This window comes from Herpailurus yagouaroundi, unplaced genomic scaffold (genome assembly GCF_014898765.1).
Source record: "Herpailurus yagouaroundi ecotype Mexico unplaced genomic scaffold, PumYag 355, whole genome shotgun sequence".
Lineage (NCBI taxonomy): Eukaryota > Metazoa > Chordata > Mammalia > Carnivora > Felidae > Herpailurus > Herpailurus yagouaroundi.
The window spans coordinates 4,991,910-5,011,646 of record NW_024412572.1 but is presented as its reverse complement, the minus strand read 5'-3'; the positions used below and the strand labels follow the sequence as shown (position 1 = coordinate 5,011,646).

General features: G+C 47.3%; 1 protein-coding gene and 1 long non-coding RNA gene across 4 annotated transcripts in view; one reads left to right on the top strand and one right to left on the bottom strand.

The window, feature by feature from the left end:
• The window catches only part of LOC121022056 (uncharacterized), an 82,037-nt gene extending 74,577 nt beyond the window's left edge, over positions 1-7,460 (bottom strand). Inside the window, exon 1 of the long non-coding RNA XR_005786802.1 lies at positions 6,539-7,460. This is a non-coding gene — a long non-coding RNA (uncharacterized LOC121022056). The remainder of the gene's footprint in view (positions 1-6,538) is intronic.
• Positions 4,299-19,737, top strand: part of PRMT8 (protein arginine methyltransferase 8) — a 97,952-nt gene continuing 82,513 nt past the window's right edge. Inside the window, exons 1-2 of one of the 3 annotated variants that reach the window (XM_040462868.1) lie at positions 4,300-5,481; positions 13,097-13,199. Coding sequence is in view for 2 of the 3 variants with exons in the window: in XM_040462866.1 (XP_040318800.1) it covers positions 5,407-5,481 (75 nt within the window). In the remaining variant the exon portion in view is untranslated. Of the gene's footprint in view, positions 5,482-13,096; positions 13,200-19,737 lie in introns of all 3 variants that reach the window. The other 2 variants (XM_040462866.1, XM_040462867.1) reach the window with 2 other exon arrangements.

Sequence of the window (19,737 nt, the reverse complement as noted above, 5' to 3'; positions counted from 1 at the left end):
AGGAGTGCCTGGGTGGCTCAGTTGGTTAGGTGTCCAACTTCAGCTCAGGTCATGATCTCTGGTCTGTGGGTTCAAGCCCCGCATTGGGCTCTGCGCTGACAGCTCAGAGCCTGGAGCCTGCTTTGGATTCTGTGTCTCCCTCTCTCTCTGCCCCTCCCCTGCTCATGTTCTGTCTCAAAAATAAATAAAAGTTAAAAAAATTTAAAAAGTGAAGGTGTATTGAGTTATTGCACTGGATAAACTGAATTGATTTCTAGTTAGCTTTGGAGGATTTAGGAGAGATTTTCCAGAAAAAGGTAAGCCTTTATGAAAGATTTGAAAAGGAAGAAAGGAGTGGGGTGTACAAGTTCTGCCAAGAAGAAAAAACTAATTTCTGTTGTGATAGCATTTTAGAAGGAATATTTCAGTACCTTTATGGTTCTACTGCTATCTCCGTCTTTCCCTTTCTCTGAAGAAGTTTGGGGTCCATCATAGGCCATTGAGAAAATCTAGATGTCTTTTAAGTCCTTCTTACCCTGAGACAAAGGCAGATAATGATGGTATTCAGTTTTTAGAGGCACAAAACACCAAGGATTAAGCTATTAATGAAGAACTACTAAGAAAGTGCCCCTCATATATTTTTAGAATAATCAAACCAAATGTTTTCATATCCAGCACAAAACAACAATGAACTGACTTACTCAGACATTATCAGAGTGAGAAAGAAATAACATTCTGGTTTTAACAGAAAAAGAAAAAACAAAAGAAACCCAGACTTTGCAGGTACTGGGGACACGCTTGCAAGTCCTTCTTTGAGATGTAGTTTAAGAAATAATTGGGCCTTTTTGTACAGGAAAGATGCCCAGGTATGGGGCTGCCTGGAGGCTCAGCCAGGTAGCTAGCTGGCTGCTGCAGCCTTGGCTGGGTTCCCATCTGGCCCAGAAGACATTAGGAACACTGCTGGGTTAGCTGCCATGAGGTAGTGATGGATCATGGCTGTGGCCCGATTCTTGAGGAGCCAAGGATTCACTGCAGCGTGCCTTGGCCATATGTGAGCCCAGGCCACATGTGAGGTTCTCCTAGAAGGAAGAGGGGGGAAGACACAGGACATGTCTTATACATCTTTTATTGCAGCAACCACATTTGGATGAGCCAGAGTCCAGGCTTTCTCAGACAGAGAAATTGCATCCTGATTGCAGGGGCACTGGATTTGGGGAAACAGCCAAGGCAGTGTTGACTACCTCCCGAACTTGAGCTACTACACAGTCTATACCTCCCAGAGGACTCAGAAATGAGAGGAGACCATTCAGGAGTCACAGAATGGAGTGGATGGAACCTCAGAGGCCTTGCTCAACCTTCTAGGGTTTGCAGTTCCACTGCAATAGCTATGCCAAATAATAGTCTGACTGAACCCTTTCCAGTGGCAGGAAACTCACTTCTCTGTGGCATCTCACAAAGGCAGATAACTTTTCCAATTATACCCTTCCCAAGAGTCTTATTCCAACCTTTGTATGCTGGCTAAACCATCAGCACATTTTCACTCTCAAGAACTTTGTGGCTCTCAAGAACTTCTGTGTTAGAGATGGAGCTTTCTATACTGTGGTGGGGGGGCTCCTATAGTTTTGGGGGGCCCTTTCTATAACTTAGAGACCTTCTTTCTCTGTGGATACTTTCATCTTTTCCACATATCCTTATCCAGTTGTCCTTGACCATGACTGCTCAATAGAATCAGCTAGAGAATTAAAAAAATTCTGACGCCCAGGCCTCACTAAATCATACTCTCTGGGGGTCGAAGAAATGCACTGGTATTTTTAAAGCTCAGATGACTCCACCTTGCTGCCAAGTTTGAGAACCACTGTCTTGTTCACAGAATCTGGTTAACCTCTTGAAGGTCATGCTATGGAATAAATCATACTAGATTTGAATCCTGACTTTACGTAACACTTGGACAATTCTCTGTGTTTTTGTTTTCTCATCTGTTTTTGAGGGATAATAACAGTACTTTCCCAAAAGAGTTGTTGAAAGAACTGCAGGAGGACACATTAAGTCTAGATGAGTCTCTGGCATGTAATAAGTGCTCTGTAATGTTTGACTCAGAGCCTAGCACAGGGCCCAGCAAGCATTAACACAACGTTTGTGGTCTTCCCATGAGCCAGACACTATCCTAAGCACTTCACATGTCCTCTTCAATACATCTTGTTGCACCAAAGACATAAGTAAAGTAAAATGTGTCCTCAAGACATCTCTACCTGGAAGGGCATTTTGTTCCAGAATATTTAACCTACTTCTTAGTGTATGTCTGGTCGTCCTATGTATCTTCTTGCCTCCCATTAAATCCCTTCAAAATCTCTTCTATGAAAGTTCTATACACTTTCAAAGCATTCAAGGTAGCTAAATTGAGAGCTCCTCAATGATCAGTCCAATACCTTTTGTTGCCTATTGTCAAGCCCAGTGCCTATTAATGAGCTAGGCATATAACAGATATCCAGTAAATTCTTTGTGGAATTCTTTTAATATTGTAAGAGCTGTGCTAACATACTTATGCAAAAGAGATGGAGAAAGACTGAATTCCTGTGAATGGTGGGGTAGTGGGGATGCCTACTATGTGCTAGGCACTTTTCACACATCATCAATTCTCACAACCCTAGGACATGAGTGTTCAGGTAATCTTTTGCTGTGTAACAAGGCATCCCAAAACTTAGTCTCTTAAAGTAACAATTCTTTTGCTTGTGAATTTGTAATTAGGTGGGAACACAGCAGGAACAACTCTCTGCTCCAAGGTGGCTCAACAGAGGACTGGACTATTCGCTTTCAAGACTACTCACTCTAGCCATTGTGGAACTACCATGGTGGCCTATGGTTCTCACTCACAGCCTCAGGCTGGGCCTGCATTGGATGGGTTGGAATAGAAAACTCTTGCCAGGAGAATGCAGCTCTCCATATCAGCCTCTCCACTCCTCATTCTAAGGGGAGCTGTGTCTGTGCTTGGGGAGAAGCCAAGCCAAGCAAAAGATTTCAACAGAGAACGGAGGAAACACACCCACTGAGGTTCTCATAGCAACATAATCACGCACAGGCAGCAGCCTATTTCGGTGGGAGCTTGTCTCCGCTCCCCTCCTCCCTGGTTAGTCACAGAATGGATGCACTGCACAGGCAGAAACAGGGTGGGAGAAAAGTGTAAAGCTGAAAGTCAGGAGGCTGGGGAGCTTCTCTCAGATGCTCCCTCAGCTGGCTGAAGGATCATGGACAAATGGCCTCCTTTTTCTGATCTCAGGGTACTTATTTGTAAAATGAGAGAACTGGACCAAAGAGCTGTGAGGATCCTTTCTTTTCTGATTTTCATTGATTGTAATAGTACTGAGACCCTCTTCGTAGAGGATGAGATGTCTCAAATCTGTTGTTTCTGAGAAAGCTGCTTAGAGAAAATGGGGGTCAAGAGGGTAAAAGTCATTCCTTAGATTCATCTCATTCACCCCCCTACAGCTTTCTGCATGTGTGAAAGGGAAGGAGGATGACCAAGTAGGTGTTGCCAAAGATTCTGCTTCCTCACCCCCAATACTAGTCAAGGTCTGTGGTCTGAGTAAGAAAAAGGTTAAGGAGTTAGGCTCATTCTTTCATTTACATTCGCTCTTTCCCAAACACATATAACATGCACACACATGCACACACGCCCAATAACTCAAGCCTGTTGCCCATTATCTTTTCACTCTTTTTACTCTCCACTCCTCCTCCTCCTCTCCCTCCTCCAATTATTGCAATGCATCTTCTCTTTCCCCTAGGACCAGGTGATGGAGGCATTTTTAGATTCTGGTCCATTTCTTCAATGGACCCTGAGGTTAGCTGAGGACAACCAGGCTCACATTTCCTGGCTGTCAAAGGTGATAAAACAAATAAGGCACGCATGCGGAACTGATCTCCCGATGCAAGTACAGGGATGAAGTGAAGAGAGCCAGGGTGTTCAAGGAGCATGCATCTTTTAGGTCCCTGTCCTTGACTTGTGGGTTGAAAGCTTGAAAGTGCAGCTGTCTTTGAAGGAGTCCAGCCTGAGTGGCCTGTTGCAAAGGGAGAGACAGAGTGCCCCCCCTGTTCTATTTCCCACCCGCCTGACAGATGGCCAGTAAGACAGAGAAAAAGAAGCTCTCAAAGTGAAGACAGGAATGCATTGTATAAAAATTCACACCCCCTGCTGCCGCCCAAACTCCCTTAAAAAAGGATCAAGAGAATCCTAATGGGTACGTGACATCCTCCCTCTCTCCCATAAAAGGGACTTCAAAATCTGGTGACCATGGGGGAGGGGTGAGGAGGGAGAAGAGAAATGTGTGGGCAGGGGGCTGCCGGGGAAGACTAGGGTAAGGGGAACAGGACTGTGGGCTCAGCCATTTGACTTTCTCCTATGGTCTCTTCCGAGCCACCTCTGGCTGAACCTTTGGCCCGACCTCTCAACCTGAGAGAAGCTTGGAGCCCCAAGTGCCTGGACAGGGACAGTGGGAGAAAAGGAGAGATGACAGCACACTTAGCCTTAGAGTTGAAGGAGTTAAGGACCCTCCCTCATCCAGACACCCACCCCTTCGCTCCTGAAACCATAATTCGCCAAGGAAGGAACCAAGAATTGACAGAGGATCTGGGAAGTTGGGGGTGGGGTGGGATGGGGGCGAGGTAACTATGGCCCAATCTTGCCCAGAGCTTGTCCTCGGTGGGAGGACATACACCCGGGTCTAAGAACCTGCAAGAGCCCAGCTCCGGCGCCTGCTTTCATCGAGTCTCCCGCGTGGCCTTGCAGCGTCCGCGCCGCCCTTTGCCCCCGCGCAAGTTGTCCGCGGCGCCTGGGGGTGGAGGCGGCCAAAAGACCCCTGGAGCCTGGAGGAGGCGGCGGGCCCGGGGGCGCTGGGGGCCCTCCGTTTGCGCCCAGCCGCCGCTCGCTCTACCGAACCTCCTACCCCGCCCCCACTCACCCGGCTCAGCCCCTAGGAGAGACGCGCAGGAAGCGTGTTGCTTCGCCCAGCCGATCGGCAGAAGTTGAGAGGAGTTGGTGGCTGCCTCCGGCCGGCCGGACTTTGCGAGCAGCCAGGAGAAGAGACGCCGCCGCTGCCGCGAAGCCTTCGGGGCTGCCTCCCTCCAGCCTAGCCCGCAGCGCGGGTGGAGAGGGGCGGGGAGGGGGTCGGGTGCGCGAGAAGAACTTGAAACTGTGTGAAGGAATCCGAAGCAGATGAGACGGGAGGAAAATAAAACAAAGTGGAGACTGCAGAAAAGACTCAACCGTAGTTGATTGTATCGGCTGACGCTCCAGCAGAGGGGCTGGGTTGGTTTTTTTTTTTTTCCTCCCATTCTCTCTCTCTCTCTCTCTCTCTCTCTCTCTCTCTCTTTTAAAGCTACACCAGCTCTCTCTTTCTCTACTATCTCTGTATCATCAAACCCTTGCTGGCTCTTATGGGCATGAAACACTCCTCCCGCTGCCTGCTCCTAAGGAGGAAAATGGCGGAGAACGCTGCTGAGAACACCGAGGTAAGGAGGCGAGAGGGCCGGGGCTCTCGGCGACCCCGGCAGCTCACCCCGGACCACCGCGCCGCCGCCGCTGTCGCTGCCGCCGCCGCCACCGCCGCCGCTGCTCAGCACCTAGTGCCAAACTTTCCCCGGCTCCATCCCGCTTGCTTCTGCCGGCCGTGTGTGTGTGTGTGTGTGTGTGTGTGTGTGTGTGTGTGTATGTGTGTTGGGGGAAAAGCCAGTGCATGTCTCAGGTCCCCTCCCTTTTGAAAATGCAAAAGAATCGCTCTCACCCCATCTCCCTCTCCTGCCACCCGCTGCTCGCTTCTCTTTCCCCAAGTCCCAAACCCTGGGCAGCAGCGCTCCCCTGCTCTCTCCTCTGGGCTTCATTAGGGGTCCAGAGTCCCAGCTTTGTGCAAAGCTGGGGTGGGTGATCCTGGGACCAGGTCGGCTCCCTGCGGTGCCTTGACCATCTCCAGACGCTGCCTGAGCTTTACCCTTCAGGCTCAAGTCAGTCCCCCCAGCTCTCGGTCCCCGCAGCACCGCGGAGAGCTCCGGGCCGCGGTGGGGCCACACCGAGCGGGTGGTGGGACTTGGGCACCACCAACAGACCCTCCCGCTCAGATCCGGGCCGGAGAGAGGTCTGCAACCCTGGAATGTTTGAGCCGCCTTGGGGCGCTAAACCCGGGGAGGGAGCTCTGGTCGCGGCCACCTTCAGAACCAGGGACAGCGCCCGCTCCTGCCGCAGCCAAGCCCGCGCCGGGTGGGGGCTGCGCGCCGCGGGCTGCAGGGGAGAAATGGGTCTACAGCCATTCGTCCCGCAGCGGCTTTGGAGGAGGCCACTCTAGCTCTTCAGATTGCGCTCTTGCCCCCCTCGCCTTCGGCAGCCCAATAGCTGCCCTTTCTCTACTCTCGAGTTGGCCCAGAGACGCAAAGAGCCCTGCTGGGTTTTGCGTCCCAAGACTGGAGGCTGTGTTCCCTGGCCTCGCAGTGACCCTGCTGTCGTTACAACTGGACTAGTCCGTAGGCTCTAGGCACCTGTAGTCACGAAGGGGATCAGCGTGGGCAGCCCCCTTACCTTCCTGGAGAAACGGTGCGCCGAGGTGGGGGCGGAGTGGGGTATGTGTGTGAAGATCATCCCTTACTCGGTGGCAGGAAAAAGACAGAGAGCAAACTCCCGGGCTCTATTAATAGCCGGGTGTCTGGTGGGGCTGCCGTACATTTCACATATGGTTACCCATATGCAGCGTGAGGCGGGGATGGAGGTGTGGCACGGGGATTGTCCCTCTGTCTTGCTGGAATGCAAAACGATGCAGAGACCCTTCCGATCTTCGGTAAGGTCTTAACTGCAGCTAACCTTTACCCCATAGCAATAGGCAGCAACGCTTTTAAAATCCCAATTCTCTGAGAGATTAGAAGCAGCATGCATCTGGCAATTGTCGATTTCGAAAAACAAACGCGCTCAGGGGCTTGAAAGCAGTAGGGCATTCAGCAGCTAACGCTGTCTCCTTGAGTTAGGGCAAAGCCAGCATGCTTATCCCCTCGACACTTCCTCTTCTCCACCCGCAAAGGCGCCTAGCCTCACAGCAGAGAGCTAGCCTTCCCAATCCCCTCACACTCCTCCCTCTGATCGCCCACCCGCGGAAGAGGTTGCTAAAAATAGCTCCGAGTCAAGGCTGCACTTCTGTAAAGTGTTGGACCAGTGGGCACATAGCAGTCCCTGCAGCCAGGTGGCTGGAGTGCTAGAAGCAAGAAACAGCTTTCTCCTGCTCTTCCCTCCCCCCACCTCTGGGTTTCTAAAAAAAAAAAAAGTTTTCACGGGTCTCTAAGCCCCCGCACCCCAGCTGTTGTACGGGGTCTGGATGCAGACCCCTGCCAGGTTCAGCAGTGTGCTGTAGTGGCTGCTGAGCTCCCCACCTTGGCCAGGGTTAAAGGCGTCCAGAGCAGGCAGAGCGGTGCGCGCCAGGCTATTTTTACTTGCTTCCCCCGCGGCTCCACGCTCCCCCCCCCCCCCCCCCTTCTCAGCAGTTGCACATGCCAGGTCTGCTCAAGGCATCAATGAAAACAGCAGTAGAGGCGGCTGAGCTCCTGCAAAGAAAAAAAAAAAAACACGTCGCATGCCTGGCACAAAGGTGGGAGGGGGTAAGGAAAGACCCAGCTGGGGCTCCTTGGAGGAGAGGGATTCTGGGGTTCAGTTCTTAGCAACTTCCCTTGAGAAGGGGAGGAATTCAGACTTGGTCAAACGTGCCCAGTGGAGGCATCCAGGCGCGTGACAATCACTTGGTTTTCCTCCAGGAACTTGCTGTTTTTGGAACACACCAGGACTAGAGCAGTAGTTCCAAAAGCGGAGGTATTATGGGTTTGCCTGCATTATGGTGGGAGAGAGAGGCAAGGACACCTGTGTGTGTGTGTGTGTGTGTGTGTGTGTGTGTGTGTGTGTGTGTTGGTGGTGGTGGCAGTGGTCCTTGTCGTTAATTCAATGTGTTTATCAAACACTGACTCTGTACTAGAAATAATTAGGTACTCCAGATTGAAAGATGAAGGCAACCAGGCCCCTGCCCGTAAGCAACTCACCGTCTGGTGGTCAGTAGTGCCCAACAATCCAGATAATTCTGTAGCACTTTTCCTACTTTCTGTTGGTGTTGTTTGCAAGCACTTTATCTCTTTTCCTCTTATAATAATCCTGTGAGGTAAGCAAAGGTTAGTATTCATTTCATATCCCCATTTTATAACTGAGGACACTGTGGCTGAGAGATCAAGCAGTTTCTGAAAGTCACCTGGTCAGCTAGGACAGTCTTGGAACACAGACTGTCCTCACTTCTTTTTTTTTTTTTAATGTTTATTATTTTTGAGAGAGAGACAGAGAGACAGAGACAGAGTGTGAGTAGCGAATGGGAAGAGAGAAAGGGAGACATAGGAAGTGAAGCAGGCTCCAGGCTCTGAGTTATCAGCACAGAGCCCAACACAGGGCTTGAACTCACTATCTGGACATCATGACCTGAGCCAAAATCGAATGCTTAACCAACTGAGCCATCCAGGCACTCCAGATTGCCCTCACTTCTGATTCACTGCCCTTTGCCCCACACTTGCTACTTCTAAAAAGATGTCATGTGTGAATAGGAGTGGGTAAGGAATGGGGAGGATAGAGATACTTTGGAAGGGAGAGATACAATGTTGGGGGTAGGCAAGGATGATGGGAGAAGGTGTTTTTCACAAGGTAAAGACAGGGAAAGACATTTGAATTGTTAGACAGGAAGGAAAAAGTGAAGAATAAAGCTATTTACGTTGTAAGCAAAGCCTCCCTCAATAAATGAAGTTCAGAGCTAGGGCAGTGGGAACACTAGGGGCACAGGCTTAGTGGGCAGAGTACTTTCTGGGTGGCACTGAGTGCCTCAGTCCCCTTTAACTTGAGCCGATTTCCCTTATGGTGGAGGGTAGGCAGAGGATATAAGGAAATACCGTGACAGTCCCTGGAACATAACATACATGAAGCGATATCCGTATCATTTACACTTTGTCCAGCTACTTGATAGGCTTCTCCTCCTCAACTAAATGCATCATCACCTCGGCTCCCCACCTATCATCAGAAACTTCTGATATGGCCTTCTGAAATGTCTGCAAAGCCTTTAGTCAGACTGTTCCATCCCACTATCCTTTTCGGTTCTCTCCCAGTGCCTGAGGCAGGTCATCTTCACTTTTGCCCTCACTAAGGCAGTAGCCTCTCAACTGTTGGTCTCCTTCTCCAATCCAGCCTCATTATCATCGCTCAGTGGGTTTTCAAAAGCACCAAACTGCTCATGCTCACACATCTCTTTAAAATCTTACCATGTTGCCCTACTGAATACAGGATACAAGATAAAGTCCAGTTCCCCTAGCATAGTACACAAAGCCCTTTAATGCCTGTCCTATGCAATTCTCTGTACAGATCACTTTCTGCCCGAATACTTTTGTGCATACTTGTCCCTCTGCCTGGGATGCTCTTTTCCCTTCTTCTCTGGAAAAAAAATCTTCCTTAACCTGCAAGATTCAACTCAAAGGTCATTTCCTCTGGGCAGCCTTCCCAGATCTGCATTGATCCTCCACCCTCTTGGGGAGTGAGTACTCATTCTTCTTCTGTGTTCTTAACACACATCTCACTTTTCTTATTACAAGATGGTTGGCTTTTTATATGTCTGTCTCTTCAGGACTTTTCTTTGGTATACCCTGTTCTTAACACTGTGCCCGACACATAGCAGATAATAAATGTTGATAAATTGTTGAATGTGAGCTGATTCATGTGATTATGTACAAGCAAGCTCATGAGCTTTCTGGGTTTTAGCCACTCAGGATATTCTGAAAATTGGGCTTCCTATCTCTCACCTCTCTGCTAATGTTGCGGACCTTTAAAACTCAAAATGACTGAAGATTCTGGGAATCAAGTTGCCGCAGTAACTCAAAGCATGGGTACATTTTGGCTATTCATGTACCTATTCAATATTCTGTAATTACTGACTCTTACTATGGGGTGTTCATCTGAATAGCAGATAAATGGATTAATCACAATGCCCAATTACGAACCATGGGGGGATAATGGACTTTTCTGAGCTGCTCCTTGCTTTACTGATTCTTAGTGAAAGCCTGATGCATTATTTATGGTGATGACTCCCTGACTGGGGTTTTAGCACCTCAGAGGAGAGCCCTAGGGGTGAGAAAAGAGTTTTAGCAAAGGAGTCATTTTGGAGACTGTTTTGTTTTTTTTTTTTTTTAAATGTTCTATTGACTTACTGACCCAGGGAGTGATAATAATTATGGGTTGGGAAAAATCCTGCAATGGGACAAGGGGGTTAGTGTTATATAAGCACAGAGCTGACTTCTGACATGCTGTATGTGGCTAAGGGATCCCTCTCCTTGGGAAGTTCCTTTCAGCTGAAGTGTGTGGTCCCATAGCACAAAAGTCAGGGAATTGAGGAGGAAGAGAAGAGGAAGCAGTATCCAGCCCCACTTCTTTGAGGATGGTCTGTATTCACATCTCCTTCCAAAGAGTGTGAAAGCTAACTTACCATGCCAGCTCTGGAACCAGACTGCTTGGCTTAAAATCCAGCTCTGAACTTAGTAGATGTGTTATGTTGAGCATAACCTCTCCGGCCTCATCAAATTGTCGTGATAATTAAGTGAATTAATTTGCGCAAAGGGTTTAGAATGTGGTGAGCTCTGGATAGGTGTTTATGCTATTAGCCTGCTAGCTTGTAGGAGTCTTGCTGAAAAAGTGCAAACTGGATGAGCTCTCCCACTTGCTTGCTTCTCCAGCTGAAGTGATCCATAAACCATAATCCACATTGATTTTTCCTCCCTCAGCAAACACCAATTTCAATCCTTAAGCAAGCTCAGGAGCATTAAGAAGATACCCATATCCCACCCCCCACCCCTGCCCCGTGCTCCCCTCCCGCCAGGGAAATCCGGCTTTTCAGAGAGTCCTAAATTGGCTTTTGGCTGTCAACGAGGGTGAAACACAACACTCTTGTCTCCAATTCAGGAGTGGGTTTCATTTCCTCTTTGCTAACTGAAATGCAAAGTGATTATCACATACCAGTGTGGAACATGCAAACATCTGTAAAAACAGTACTTACACCTTGGAGTCTAGTGTGCCAGCAGGGGAAAAGTCGGCAGCATGACAACATGTGAACTGCCAAGGTAACTGGAAGCCGGATTGTGTTGTGTGAAATGCAGGCGTTATGTGCCATTGTGAACTGACTGGGAAAAAGCATGGAGAGAACACAAGCAAAAAGTTCTCAAAGGGTCACTCTGTCCTTGCTTCTGCTGCTGCACACACTTCACCCAGGACACAAAGTTGGCTGCTGGGTCTCTCATTGAAAAGTTTTAGGGGTGCCTGGGTGGTTCAGTCAGTTAAACACCCGACTTTGGCTCAGGTCATGATCTCATGGTTCATGGGTTCAAGCCCCGTTGTTGGGCTCTGTGCTGACAGCTCAGAGCCTGGAGCCTGCTTCCGATTCTGTGTGTGTCTCTCTCTGTCTCTCCCCTGCTCATGCTCTGTCACTCTGTCTCTCTCTCAAAAAAGAAATGAACATTAAAAAAAATTTTTTTTAGAAAAGTTTTAGAGAAGGTGATTTCTCCAAACTTATGTATCTCAGAAGGAAGTTCTTCCTTAAGTGGGGCTCAATCTCTTCTAGTGTAATCTGAGTCACCTTTGTTCATATTATTCTAAAAGGAGATAAAAGCTGGCCGGTTGTTTTTGCATTTTGGGCTGTATTAGGGCTGTCTCACCCTCTTTACTGGCTTTTGTTCCAAGGTATTCCAACCCAGTCTCTGATATTCTGACATTAGCCTTCTCATATGAATAACCAGGAGAGGATTGTTCAAGGAAACTTGCCTTTCCAGTGTTACCCAGCCCATTGGATATTTCACACATCAAATGGCTTTTCTGCCTCACTTGTTGTTAGAATTCCCTCAAGCATCACAGCTTTCCCCAGATTTGTAATGGGTGACCCATAAGTAAAGAGTTTTTTTAAAGTGGAATTTTATAAGAGCAAACAGCTTGATGTGCACTTTTTCATAAAGCCATAGAAACTTAGAGCTGGATGGAAACATAAATCATTTAAACTACGAGATGGAAAATCTTGTCCAGTATCACAGAGATCTTGAGTGCTGGTGTTGAGACTGGTTTACTCCTAGGTCAAAGCTATTTATATGTTGGCATTTGTACACTGGCATTGGTCCTTTAAACATAGCATCTGATTTATTGTTTTTATATTTTTGTGCTAATTTTGTAGTATGTCCTGATATGTGATATCTAAAACCAGAGTTTCTGTACATAAGATCTAGGAACTGTGAATAATGAGATCTCTTTCCTTTTCACATGATGCTTAAAATGCTTTGGCATATATCATCTTGGTCAATGTATACTATTGTGCATTACATACATACACACATGCATTATACAATGTATGTCAGATGTACATACATAACATATATGAGTTACATACTATCCCTATTGGACAGATGAAAAAGCCAAAGCACAGACACACAGACAGTTAGTGTTACTTACCTAACATCCCACAAATAGTGAGTGGTAGAACTGGGATTCAAACTCTAGTTTTCTAGCCACCAAGACCTGTGCTTTCTCTTCTCCAGCCTACCAGGCTATGAAGGCATCTGAGGGACCAGAGTAGAAACTTAAACTATGAAGAGGAAGGATGGAGATATCAAAAGGAGATGTGAGGAATGGTGGGTTTGGAAGAAATTGAAAACAAGACTTCACCCCCACCTTTCGTTTTCCAGGGTTTCTTTTTCTGCCGCCACCACCACCCTGCAATCCTCATTTTTCACAGTCCTCAATGCGATGCCCTGTGGGTGGCAGGGACCTGATATGACTTGTGGCTGGGACAATCCTTATTCCACACAGCCTTCTCCTGTAAGATATCCTTATCCTCCAGCCTGGAGTCCTAATTGGTGGGCCAGAGGAGAAGCTCTTGTTTAACAAAGTATGCCTCTTTGGAAGCCAGACCCAAGGCCATTGGATTAAACCTGGACTCTCATCCAGCCTCTTCTGGGGGGTGAAATGAATAGCAAAGATTCCAGAACAAGAACTTTGTTTTTTAAATGTATCTTGGTAATTTTATTGCTTATGTTTATTTTCTAGGGCTGCTGTGACAAAGAACCACAAACAGGCTGTCTTAAAACAACAGAGGTGTACTCTCTGGCAGTTCTGCAGGCCACAAGTCTGAGATCCAGATGCTAACAGGGTCAGTTCCTTCTGAAGGCTCTTAGGGGGAGCTTGTTTCTTGATCCTTCCCCAGCTCCTAGCTGCTGCCAGCTATGTTCAATATTCCTTGGCTTGTAGACACATTGCTGCAGTCTCTGCCTTCATCTTCACATAGGTTTCTCCCGTGTGTGTGTCTGTATTTCTTCTTCTTAAAAGGACACCAGTCGTACTGGACCAGAGCCCACCCTAATCTAGTAAGACCTCATTTGAACTTGATTACATCTGCAAAGAGCTTATTTCCAAATAAGTCATATTCCTAGGCAACAGGGGTTAGGACTTTTTGGGGGAGGGGGACTTGATTCAGCTTGGTTCAACCCACAACGTCATCTGACACAGTGTCCACATACAGTAGGTCTGAGCTGAAATGGCTGACAAGTGACTGAATTAATACATAAAGGCCTCAGAGTAGTTGCAAAGTCGATGAAGGTAGTCTCCCTCCTTCAAGTCTCTTTCCTCCCGCTCACTCAGCGGTCCACCTTGCCCATGGACTTCTCAGTGTCTTTATCAAGCCTTCCTTCCTTGTGCAGTAGCAATAATTAAAACAAGAGCTGCCATCTTAATGTCTGTACTGTGCATTGGACAGTGTTAAGTACTTTGTAAGCATCACCGTATTTGATTTACACAACAAGATTACAATGCAACTCCTTCTACTTCTATTTTGCAGTTGAAGAAATGGGAATCCGCGGTGGTCAGTTGTAGAGCCAGAAAGTAGCTGAGTTGGGGTATTCTCAGGCTTGGAATGTGCTCTGCTGTTGACTCAGGCCTCTCTCCTTTTTTTATCCACATCACCAACCTCAAGCTTATTCTCGTCTTTGCCCTACACCAGCTCCCACCCACTGAAGGTTTTGGGAATCTGGGAAGGAAGTGATATACTTCCATGCAGGAGAAAGGGACTATAGCTAATTGGAGCCTGTCAGTAGCAGGCTCCATGTATTAGATCCCCTCATCCTCCCAGGAGATTTGCTTTGTCGTTGCCAGAGGAATTATTTTGGGGGTAGAGTTGTGAGCCCATTACCAGCTTATTTGAGGGGTAATTCTGGAGGGCAGGAGGGATAAGGATTTTCTTGGTGCCTTCCAAACAATTAAATCATGTGGGCCACTGACTTCTCCCCTGAGGCAGTTCTGTGTGACAGGAAGTGTGCAGCCCTTGGGACTGGCACGCCCGGGGTCGGATCTCAGCTTATCAGCCTGCTGCGCAAGTTACCATCATCGTCTGTGCCTTGGCCCATCATCTATGATATGGTAATAGCACTTTATCCCATTGAGTTATTATGAGGATTAAATGGGTTATTTCACGAAAAGCATGCGTCTGGCCCATGGTAAATGCTCAAGAAAGATTAGCTGTTATTTGTAATCTGGGCTTATCTAGTGCCATCCCAAAGGGGGAGTGGATGAATAAAGGGTCTTTACCACCGATGTCAGGGAACCAGTTTCAGTAGAGCTGGAAGGAGCACAGTGGCCAGGGGAGGGCGTCTTTGATTCAGGTCATACAATCATTGAATCACCAATTCATTTTCAGGTCAGCCTGCCAGAGCCATGAAGACAACTGAAGACAAGGCTCTTTAGCAGCCCCCTCCCAGGGGCCACTAGTCCTCAAGTGAAGTGCTTCAGTTACAAGAGGGACCCACAGCCTGGCCTACCCCACTCCAAGCTCTAGGAAGCAGGTGTTTGGCAACATCTTAAGAATGAAATGGAAACCTCACTGGGTCCCTAACAATGTGAGAGAAATGGGGGATGTGAGAGTCTCAATCATGCTTGATTGCAGACCTTTTGAGGGAAGGCCCATTATCACAGACTTCTCTGTGCCCTTCACAAGCCTTGCGGCTAAGAAGAGAGAAACTCCTACCTGTTGGTTACTGGGTGGATTGATAACTCCCCCCCCGCCCTGTTCCCACTGAGAGAAACTGAGGCACAGGCAAAAGGAAGAGGGAGGATGGAGATATTTCCTAGGCTCATGTGGCAAATTGGATGTTTAATTACTGAGTTAAACTCCCTGTCCTCTTAGCCATAAATCTAGCAGAATATATCACCGTGTGTGAGGCCTCACCCGAGGGAGGTACAGCTAAGACCCAACTAGGCTAATGCCACTATAAAGGGAAGGCTATTAGCAAATTCATCAATTAGGCCCCCATTTGTAGCTCAGTTGTGAAAGGTAATCTCTTGTTAGCTGAAGTAAAGAACAGCGGTGGCCTTTCTGGAAAATGGAAGACTGTAATTCCCACAGAAGCCTTCAATTCAAGGACTTCATCTCTCTCTGACAAGCAGCTATGACAGCCCTTCTCTAAGGAGGCTCAATCAGACAGTCCCACAAAAATGATTACAGCCCATCATGAGTGTAAACAGGATCCTAATTAAGGAATGCTCTATATTTACGTGCATTTGGTCGACTCTTGCCTCCAGGTACATAGTAGGACAGTGATGAATATTTCTTAAATGAATAAAGGAAGTCAACCTGTATATCATTCATATGCCAAAGATTCTGTTAGAATCTTTTCCTACTCTCCCTTCTCCAGAATAAAAGCTATTGTCCCATGGAGGCACAGGAGAACATTTTGGTCTTCATCCCTTTGGGATTCTAAAACCCATTTTACAGGTTAGCCATGAGTATTAAATTTGATCATGGAATAAGACATAAAGAAGAATCTCTACAAACGTTTTATTCTTTTTCCTCCTGTTGTAACTGCTTATTAGGCCAGTGTTTTTTGTTTGTTTGTTTGTTTGTTTTTGTTTTTTTAGGGGAAAACCTGTAGTTCAAAGTCACTTCTAATGTTCCATTTGAGTAGACATAAATGACCTAATCCAGACTGTAGGGTGTGTGGGTGCGTTTATGTGCAGGGATGTTTATGTACACCTAAGTCTGTGGGTCCCTGATGCAGAAGTACATCCTTGTACGCTTATGTACTTATCTTACGTGATTTGCAATTTGTAGTAGGAGATATATAAGGGACACATTTAATCACTAGCCTGGAGCTTCCGAGCTCAAGCCAGTGTCTGATGAGTCAACATGGAGAAGCATGTCCTATGGGGGACCCATGTTGGGGTGAGGTTGAGTGTGGGAATCTGAGGGAGAGTCTTGTAGAGACAGACCTGAATTTCAGGGTCATGAAGATTAGGCAGTGCCGACTTTGCAGCTGATGCACGACATTTATTACGCAACTTGGACACTGTGGTTTTCCTCTGGGCTGGGCTCTGAGTCACCTTCTTCTCTACCTACCCATTCTGTCCAGGTCATCTTATCCCCTCTCTTAGCTTTATTACTAGTTTATGTGTTGATTCCCAGACTCCAAGCTGTAGCCCAGATTTGTCCTCTGAGCTTGGACACACATAGCTAACTGCCTATGGGACACCCCCACTCAGATGTCTTGCTAGCTCCCTTGCGAGATAGCATTTCTTCCCACCAACCTGCCTCTGCTCTGCTGACCCTCACCCTGCTTAGTAAGAATCTACCAGTCACAAGCCCTGACTCTCCTATCTCCTTTCTTCATGGTGAGTGATGATTCTACATCCTGCAAGTTTGTTTCTTTGTCCTGAACCTGTCCTCCCCTTTCTGGCCCCACTTTTGTAATCCTGGTTCATGGCCCACTCTCGTTCCCCATCTCTTGCCTGATCTCCACAGTAACCTCCTGGACACTGTCCATACATCCTCCCTTCCTTGCTTAAATTTGTTCTCATAGCAGCATGAATGCATGTTCTGAAGTGGAAATCTGATGATACTTCTCACCTCCTTAATCCCCTTCAGTGACTTTTCCATTTTCATTAGGAGAAAGGTCTCCTGCTTACCATAGCTCATAAGGCTCTGCACGGTCATGCCCTAAGCACTTTTCCACCTTCCTTTCCTTAATTTCTTAGAAGTCTTTTGCTCCTACGCCAGCTATACTCAACTGCTTTCCTCCCTTTACTTCCTGGCAACCTACTACTCTCCCTTTAGATCTCTGCTTAGACGTCACCTCTTCTGGAAGCCTTCCCTGACACTACCCCCTTATCCAAGTCTGACTTTGTTCTCCCACCCATGTGATCCCATAGTACCTGTGCGTCCTCTGTCACGGCACACATCACACTGTACTTGCTGATTTCCTTGTCTATAAGTCCACCATAAATTTTGTGAGAGTAGGGGCTGTTCACAATTGAACAGCACCTACCACAGTGCTTAGTACCTATTAGAGGTTTAAAATCATTTGCTCAATGATCATTGCTACATGTACCTTTCCTGTACAGAAAATGTTCTACGGATGCTAGTGTTTAAACGGATATCTATCCATTCTGTCCCTTCCTAATGCAACTATGGTCAGTTACTTAGGATTCCACTATAGAAAGAAATCCTCCTGACCTGAAGCCAGGCTGTAGTTAAGCTGACACAGTTAGATGTTCACTGCTGATGGACAAAGCAAGAATTGCAAGGAGAAAGTTTATACTCAAGGAAAACTCGGTAAGGGGAGATTTTTGGGTAAACAAGGGTCTAAGTTTAATGCCCTCCTGAACAGGTAAGGCGTAAGCCCCAGAAAGCGTAGGGGTCAGGGTTTTGCCTGAGAAATTGGGAACTACTGCACTTTAGCAGTGACAAGATGCAGTATAGAGACTATGGAGGCTCCCCTGAAAAACCTTGCTTGAGGCAGAGGAGTTTGGGGATTTGGATCAAACAATATATTTGTTCCCAACATCACTGACTGATGTGAGCAGGAGACTGAGTAAGGGATGTCCCAAGACAAGGGATCTGAACTGCCCTGAGGCTCTGGCTCCTAACTGCAGGCACTCCTAACTGACTTGGGGCCCAGCTGCTCTGCAGAGTGGACACAATTCCTGCCTAGAGCTTTGCAGAGGCTCCTTTATTCACCATTATCTTGGTCCATCACAGCTACTCACTCCTCTGTTTAAAGGTTAAAAATAAGATGCTCCATTTTCCAAGATGTGAAGAAAACTAAACCACTGGCTTGGGCTTCCAGTACTGCAGGGTCCTAGGATTTTGTCTACCAGGCCAGATCTGGCGGCTTTTCTTGGAGGCTTCACGGAAACTCTGCCAAGCCCGTGCCCACCTCTTTTTCTTCTTCCAGCTCTGCTTCAGCATCAAATATCCACAGTCTTAGAGCTCTTGAGATCCATGCCCTCACCTCTGGAGTGTACCCCGTATGATCTAGTCAAGACAGTCAGGCTCTGTCCTAAGCACTAAGGAGGAAATGCCTCAACTTTTGCTTATTAATTCCAGTTCCTCAAGCCCTTGGCTGATACTAGGTAGTGTAGAAGGAGTTAAAAGCCAACAGACAGAACCCATGGTTCTGACTCTGTTGCCATCTGCCTTCCATAACTCTCAGCGACCAAATGAAAAATGGATGAGTTGATCCTAATCTGCCCTACTTGATAGGGATGCCCCTGAACTAAATGAGACAATGGGCATAAGGCCATTTGGGAAAGGGAGGAGGTATTGTGCAAGTCTTAAACTTTGTTGTGATTCACTTGCTATCTCAAGTGCCTTCCAGTGCAGCATTATGCCAATTTCCCCTTATTGAGTTGTCAGTGGAGTTGGAGACAAGCTCATCGCCATCCTCCACATGGCTTCCCCTTCCAGACATGCCCACGTGTGCTAAATTCGTGCTGTTCAAAATGGGAGATGTTTTCCCCCTCGGTGGCAAATGGCATAGAAAGTGGAGGTTTGGGGAAAAGCAAAAAGATGCTGTCAATCTGGGCTTTGGCTTGGTGAGAAGCAGACCTCTTTTAGGGTCCTGACTTGAACAAAGCATATAAGGGTAGGCTGTTTGCAGGCAGCTGTTTATCTGGGGAAAAGTGAATCTTCCCCCAGAAACCACTGCCTTCATTTTTGCTCTCCACCCGCTGGCTCAGTCTCTTCCATTCTCTCTCACTTCCCAGGCATGGGCTTCTAGGCTTCGAAGAGCAATGGCTCTTTCTTTTTCAGGCAGGAGAGACTGTGAAGGGATTACCATTCAGGTGGTAGGGGGAGACAACCACAGATTCTTGGTTCTGGACTCTGGGGGCCTGGATGTTGGAGAGAATCCAGTCTTGGGCAGCAGATCCTTTAATATCCACTTGACTAGGCAACTGATGGATAACCTTACTTGTGCCATGGGTCTAGCCTGTTCTGAATGTGCACAGGGCTAAAGGAAAAGAAAGAGAAGGGGCACCTGGTGCCTCAGTCAGTTAAGCGTCTGACTCTTGTTTTTGACTCAGGTCATGATCTTACAGTTCATGAGTTCAAGCCCCGTGTCAAGCCCCATGTCAGATTTTATGCGGCTGCTGGTGTGGAGCCTACTTGGGGTTCTCTCTCTCCCTCTTTTTCTGCCCCTCCCTCACTCTCACTTGCTCTCTCTCTCTCTCAAAATAAATAAATAAACTTAAAAAGGGGGATTATTTGAGCTTCAAATTTCTTAAAGCCATACTTATTTGTCTTCCCCAGTGTGTGGTGCTGGACCATCATTTCTAAAGTGTTGGGATCTGGCTTATGTCCCAGATCAGGCCCAAACTAGGATGCTATACTCCTTTGGGTACCATGGCTGGTGCCAAAAGCTGAG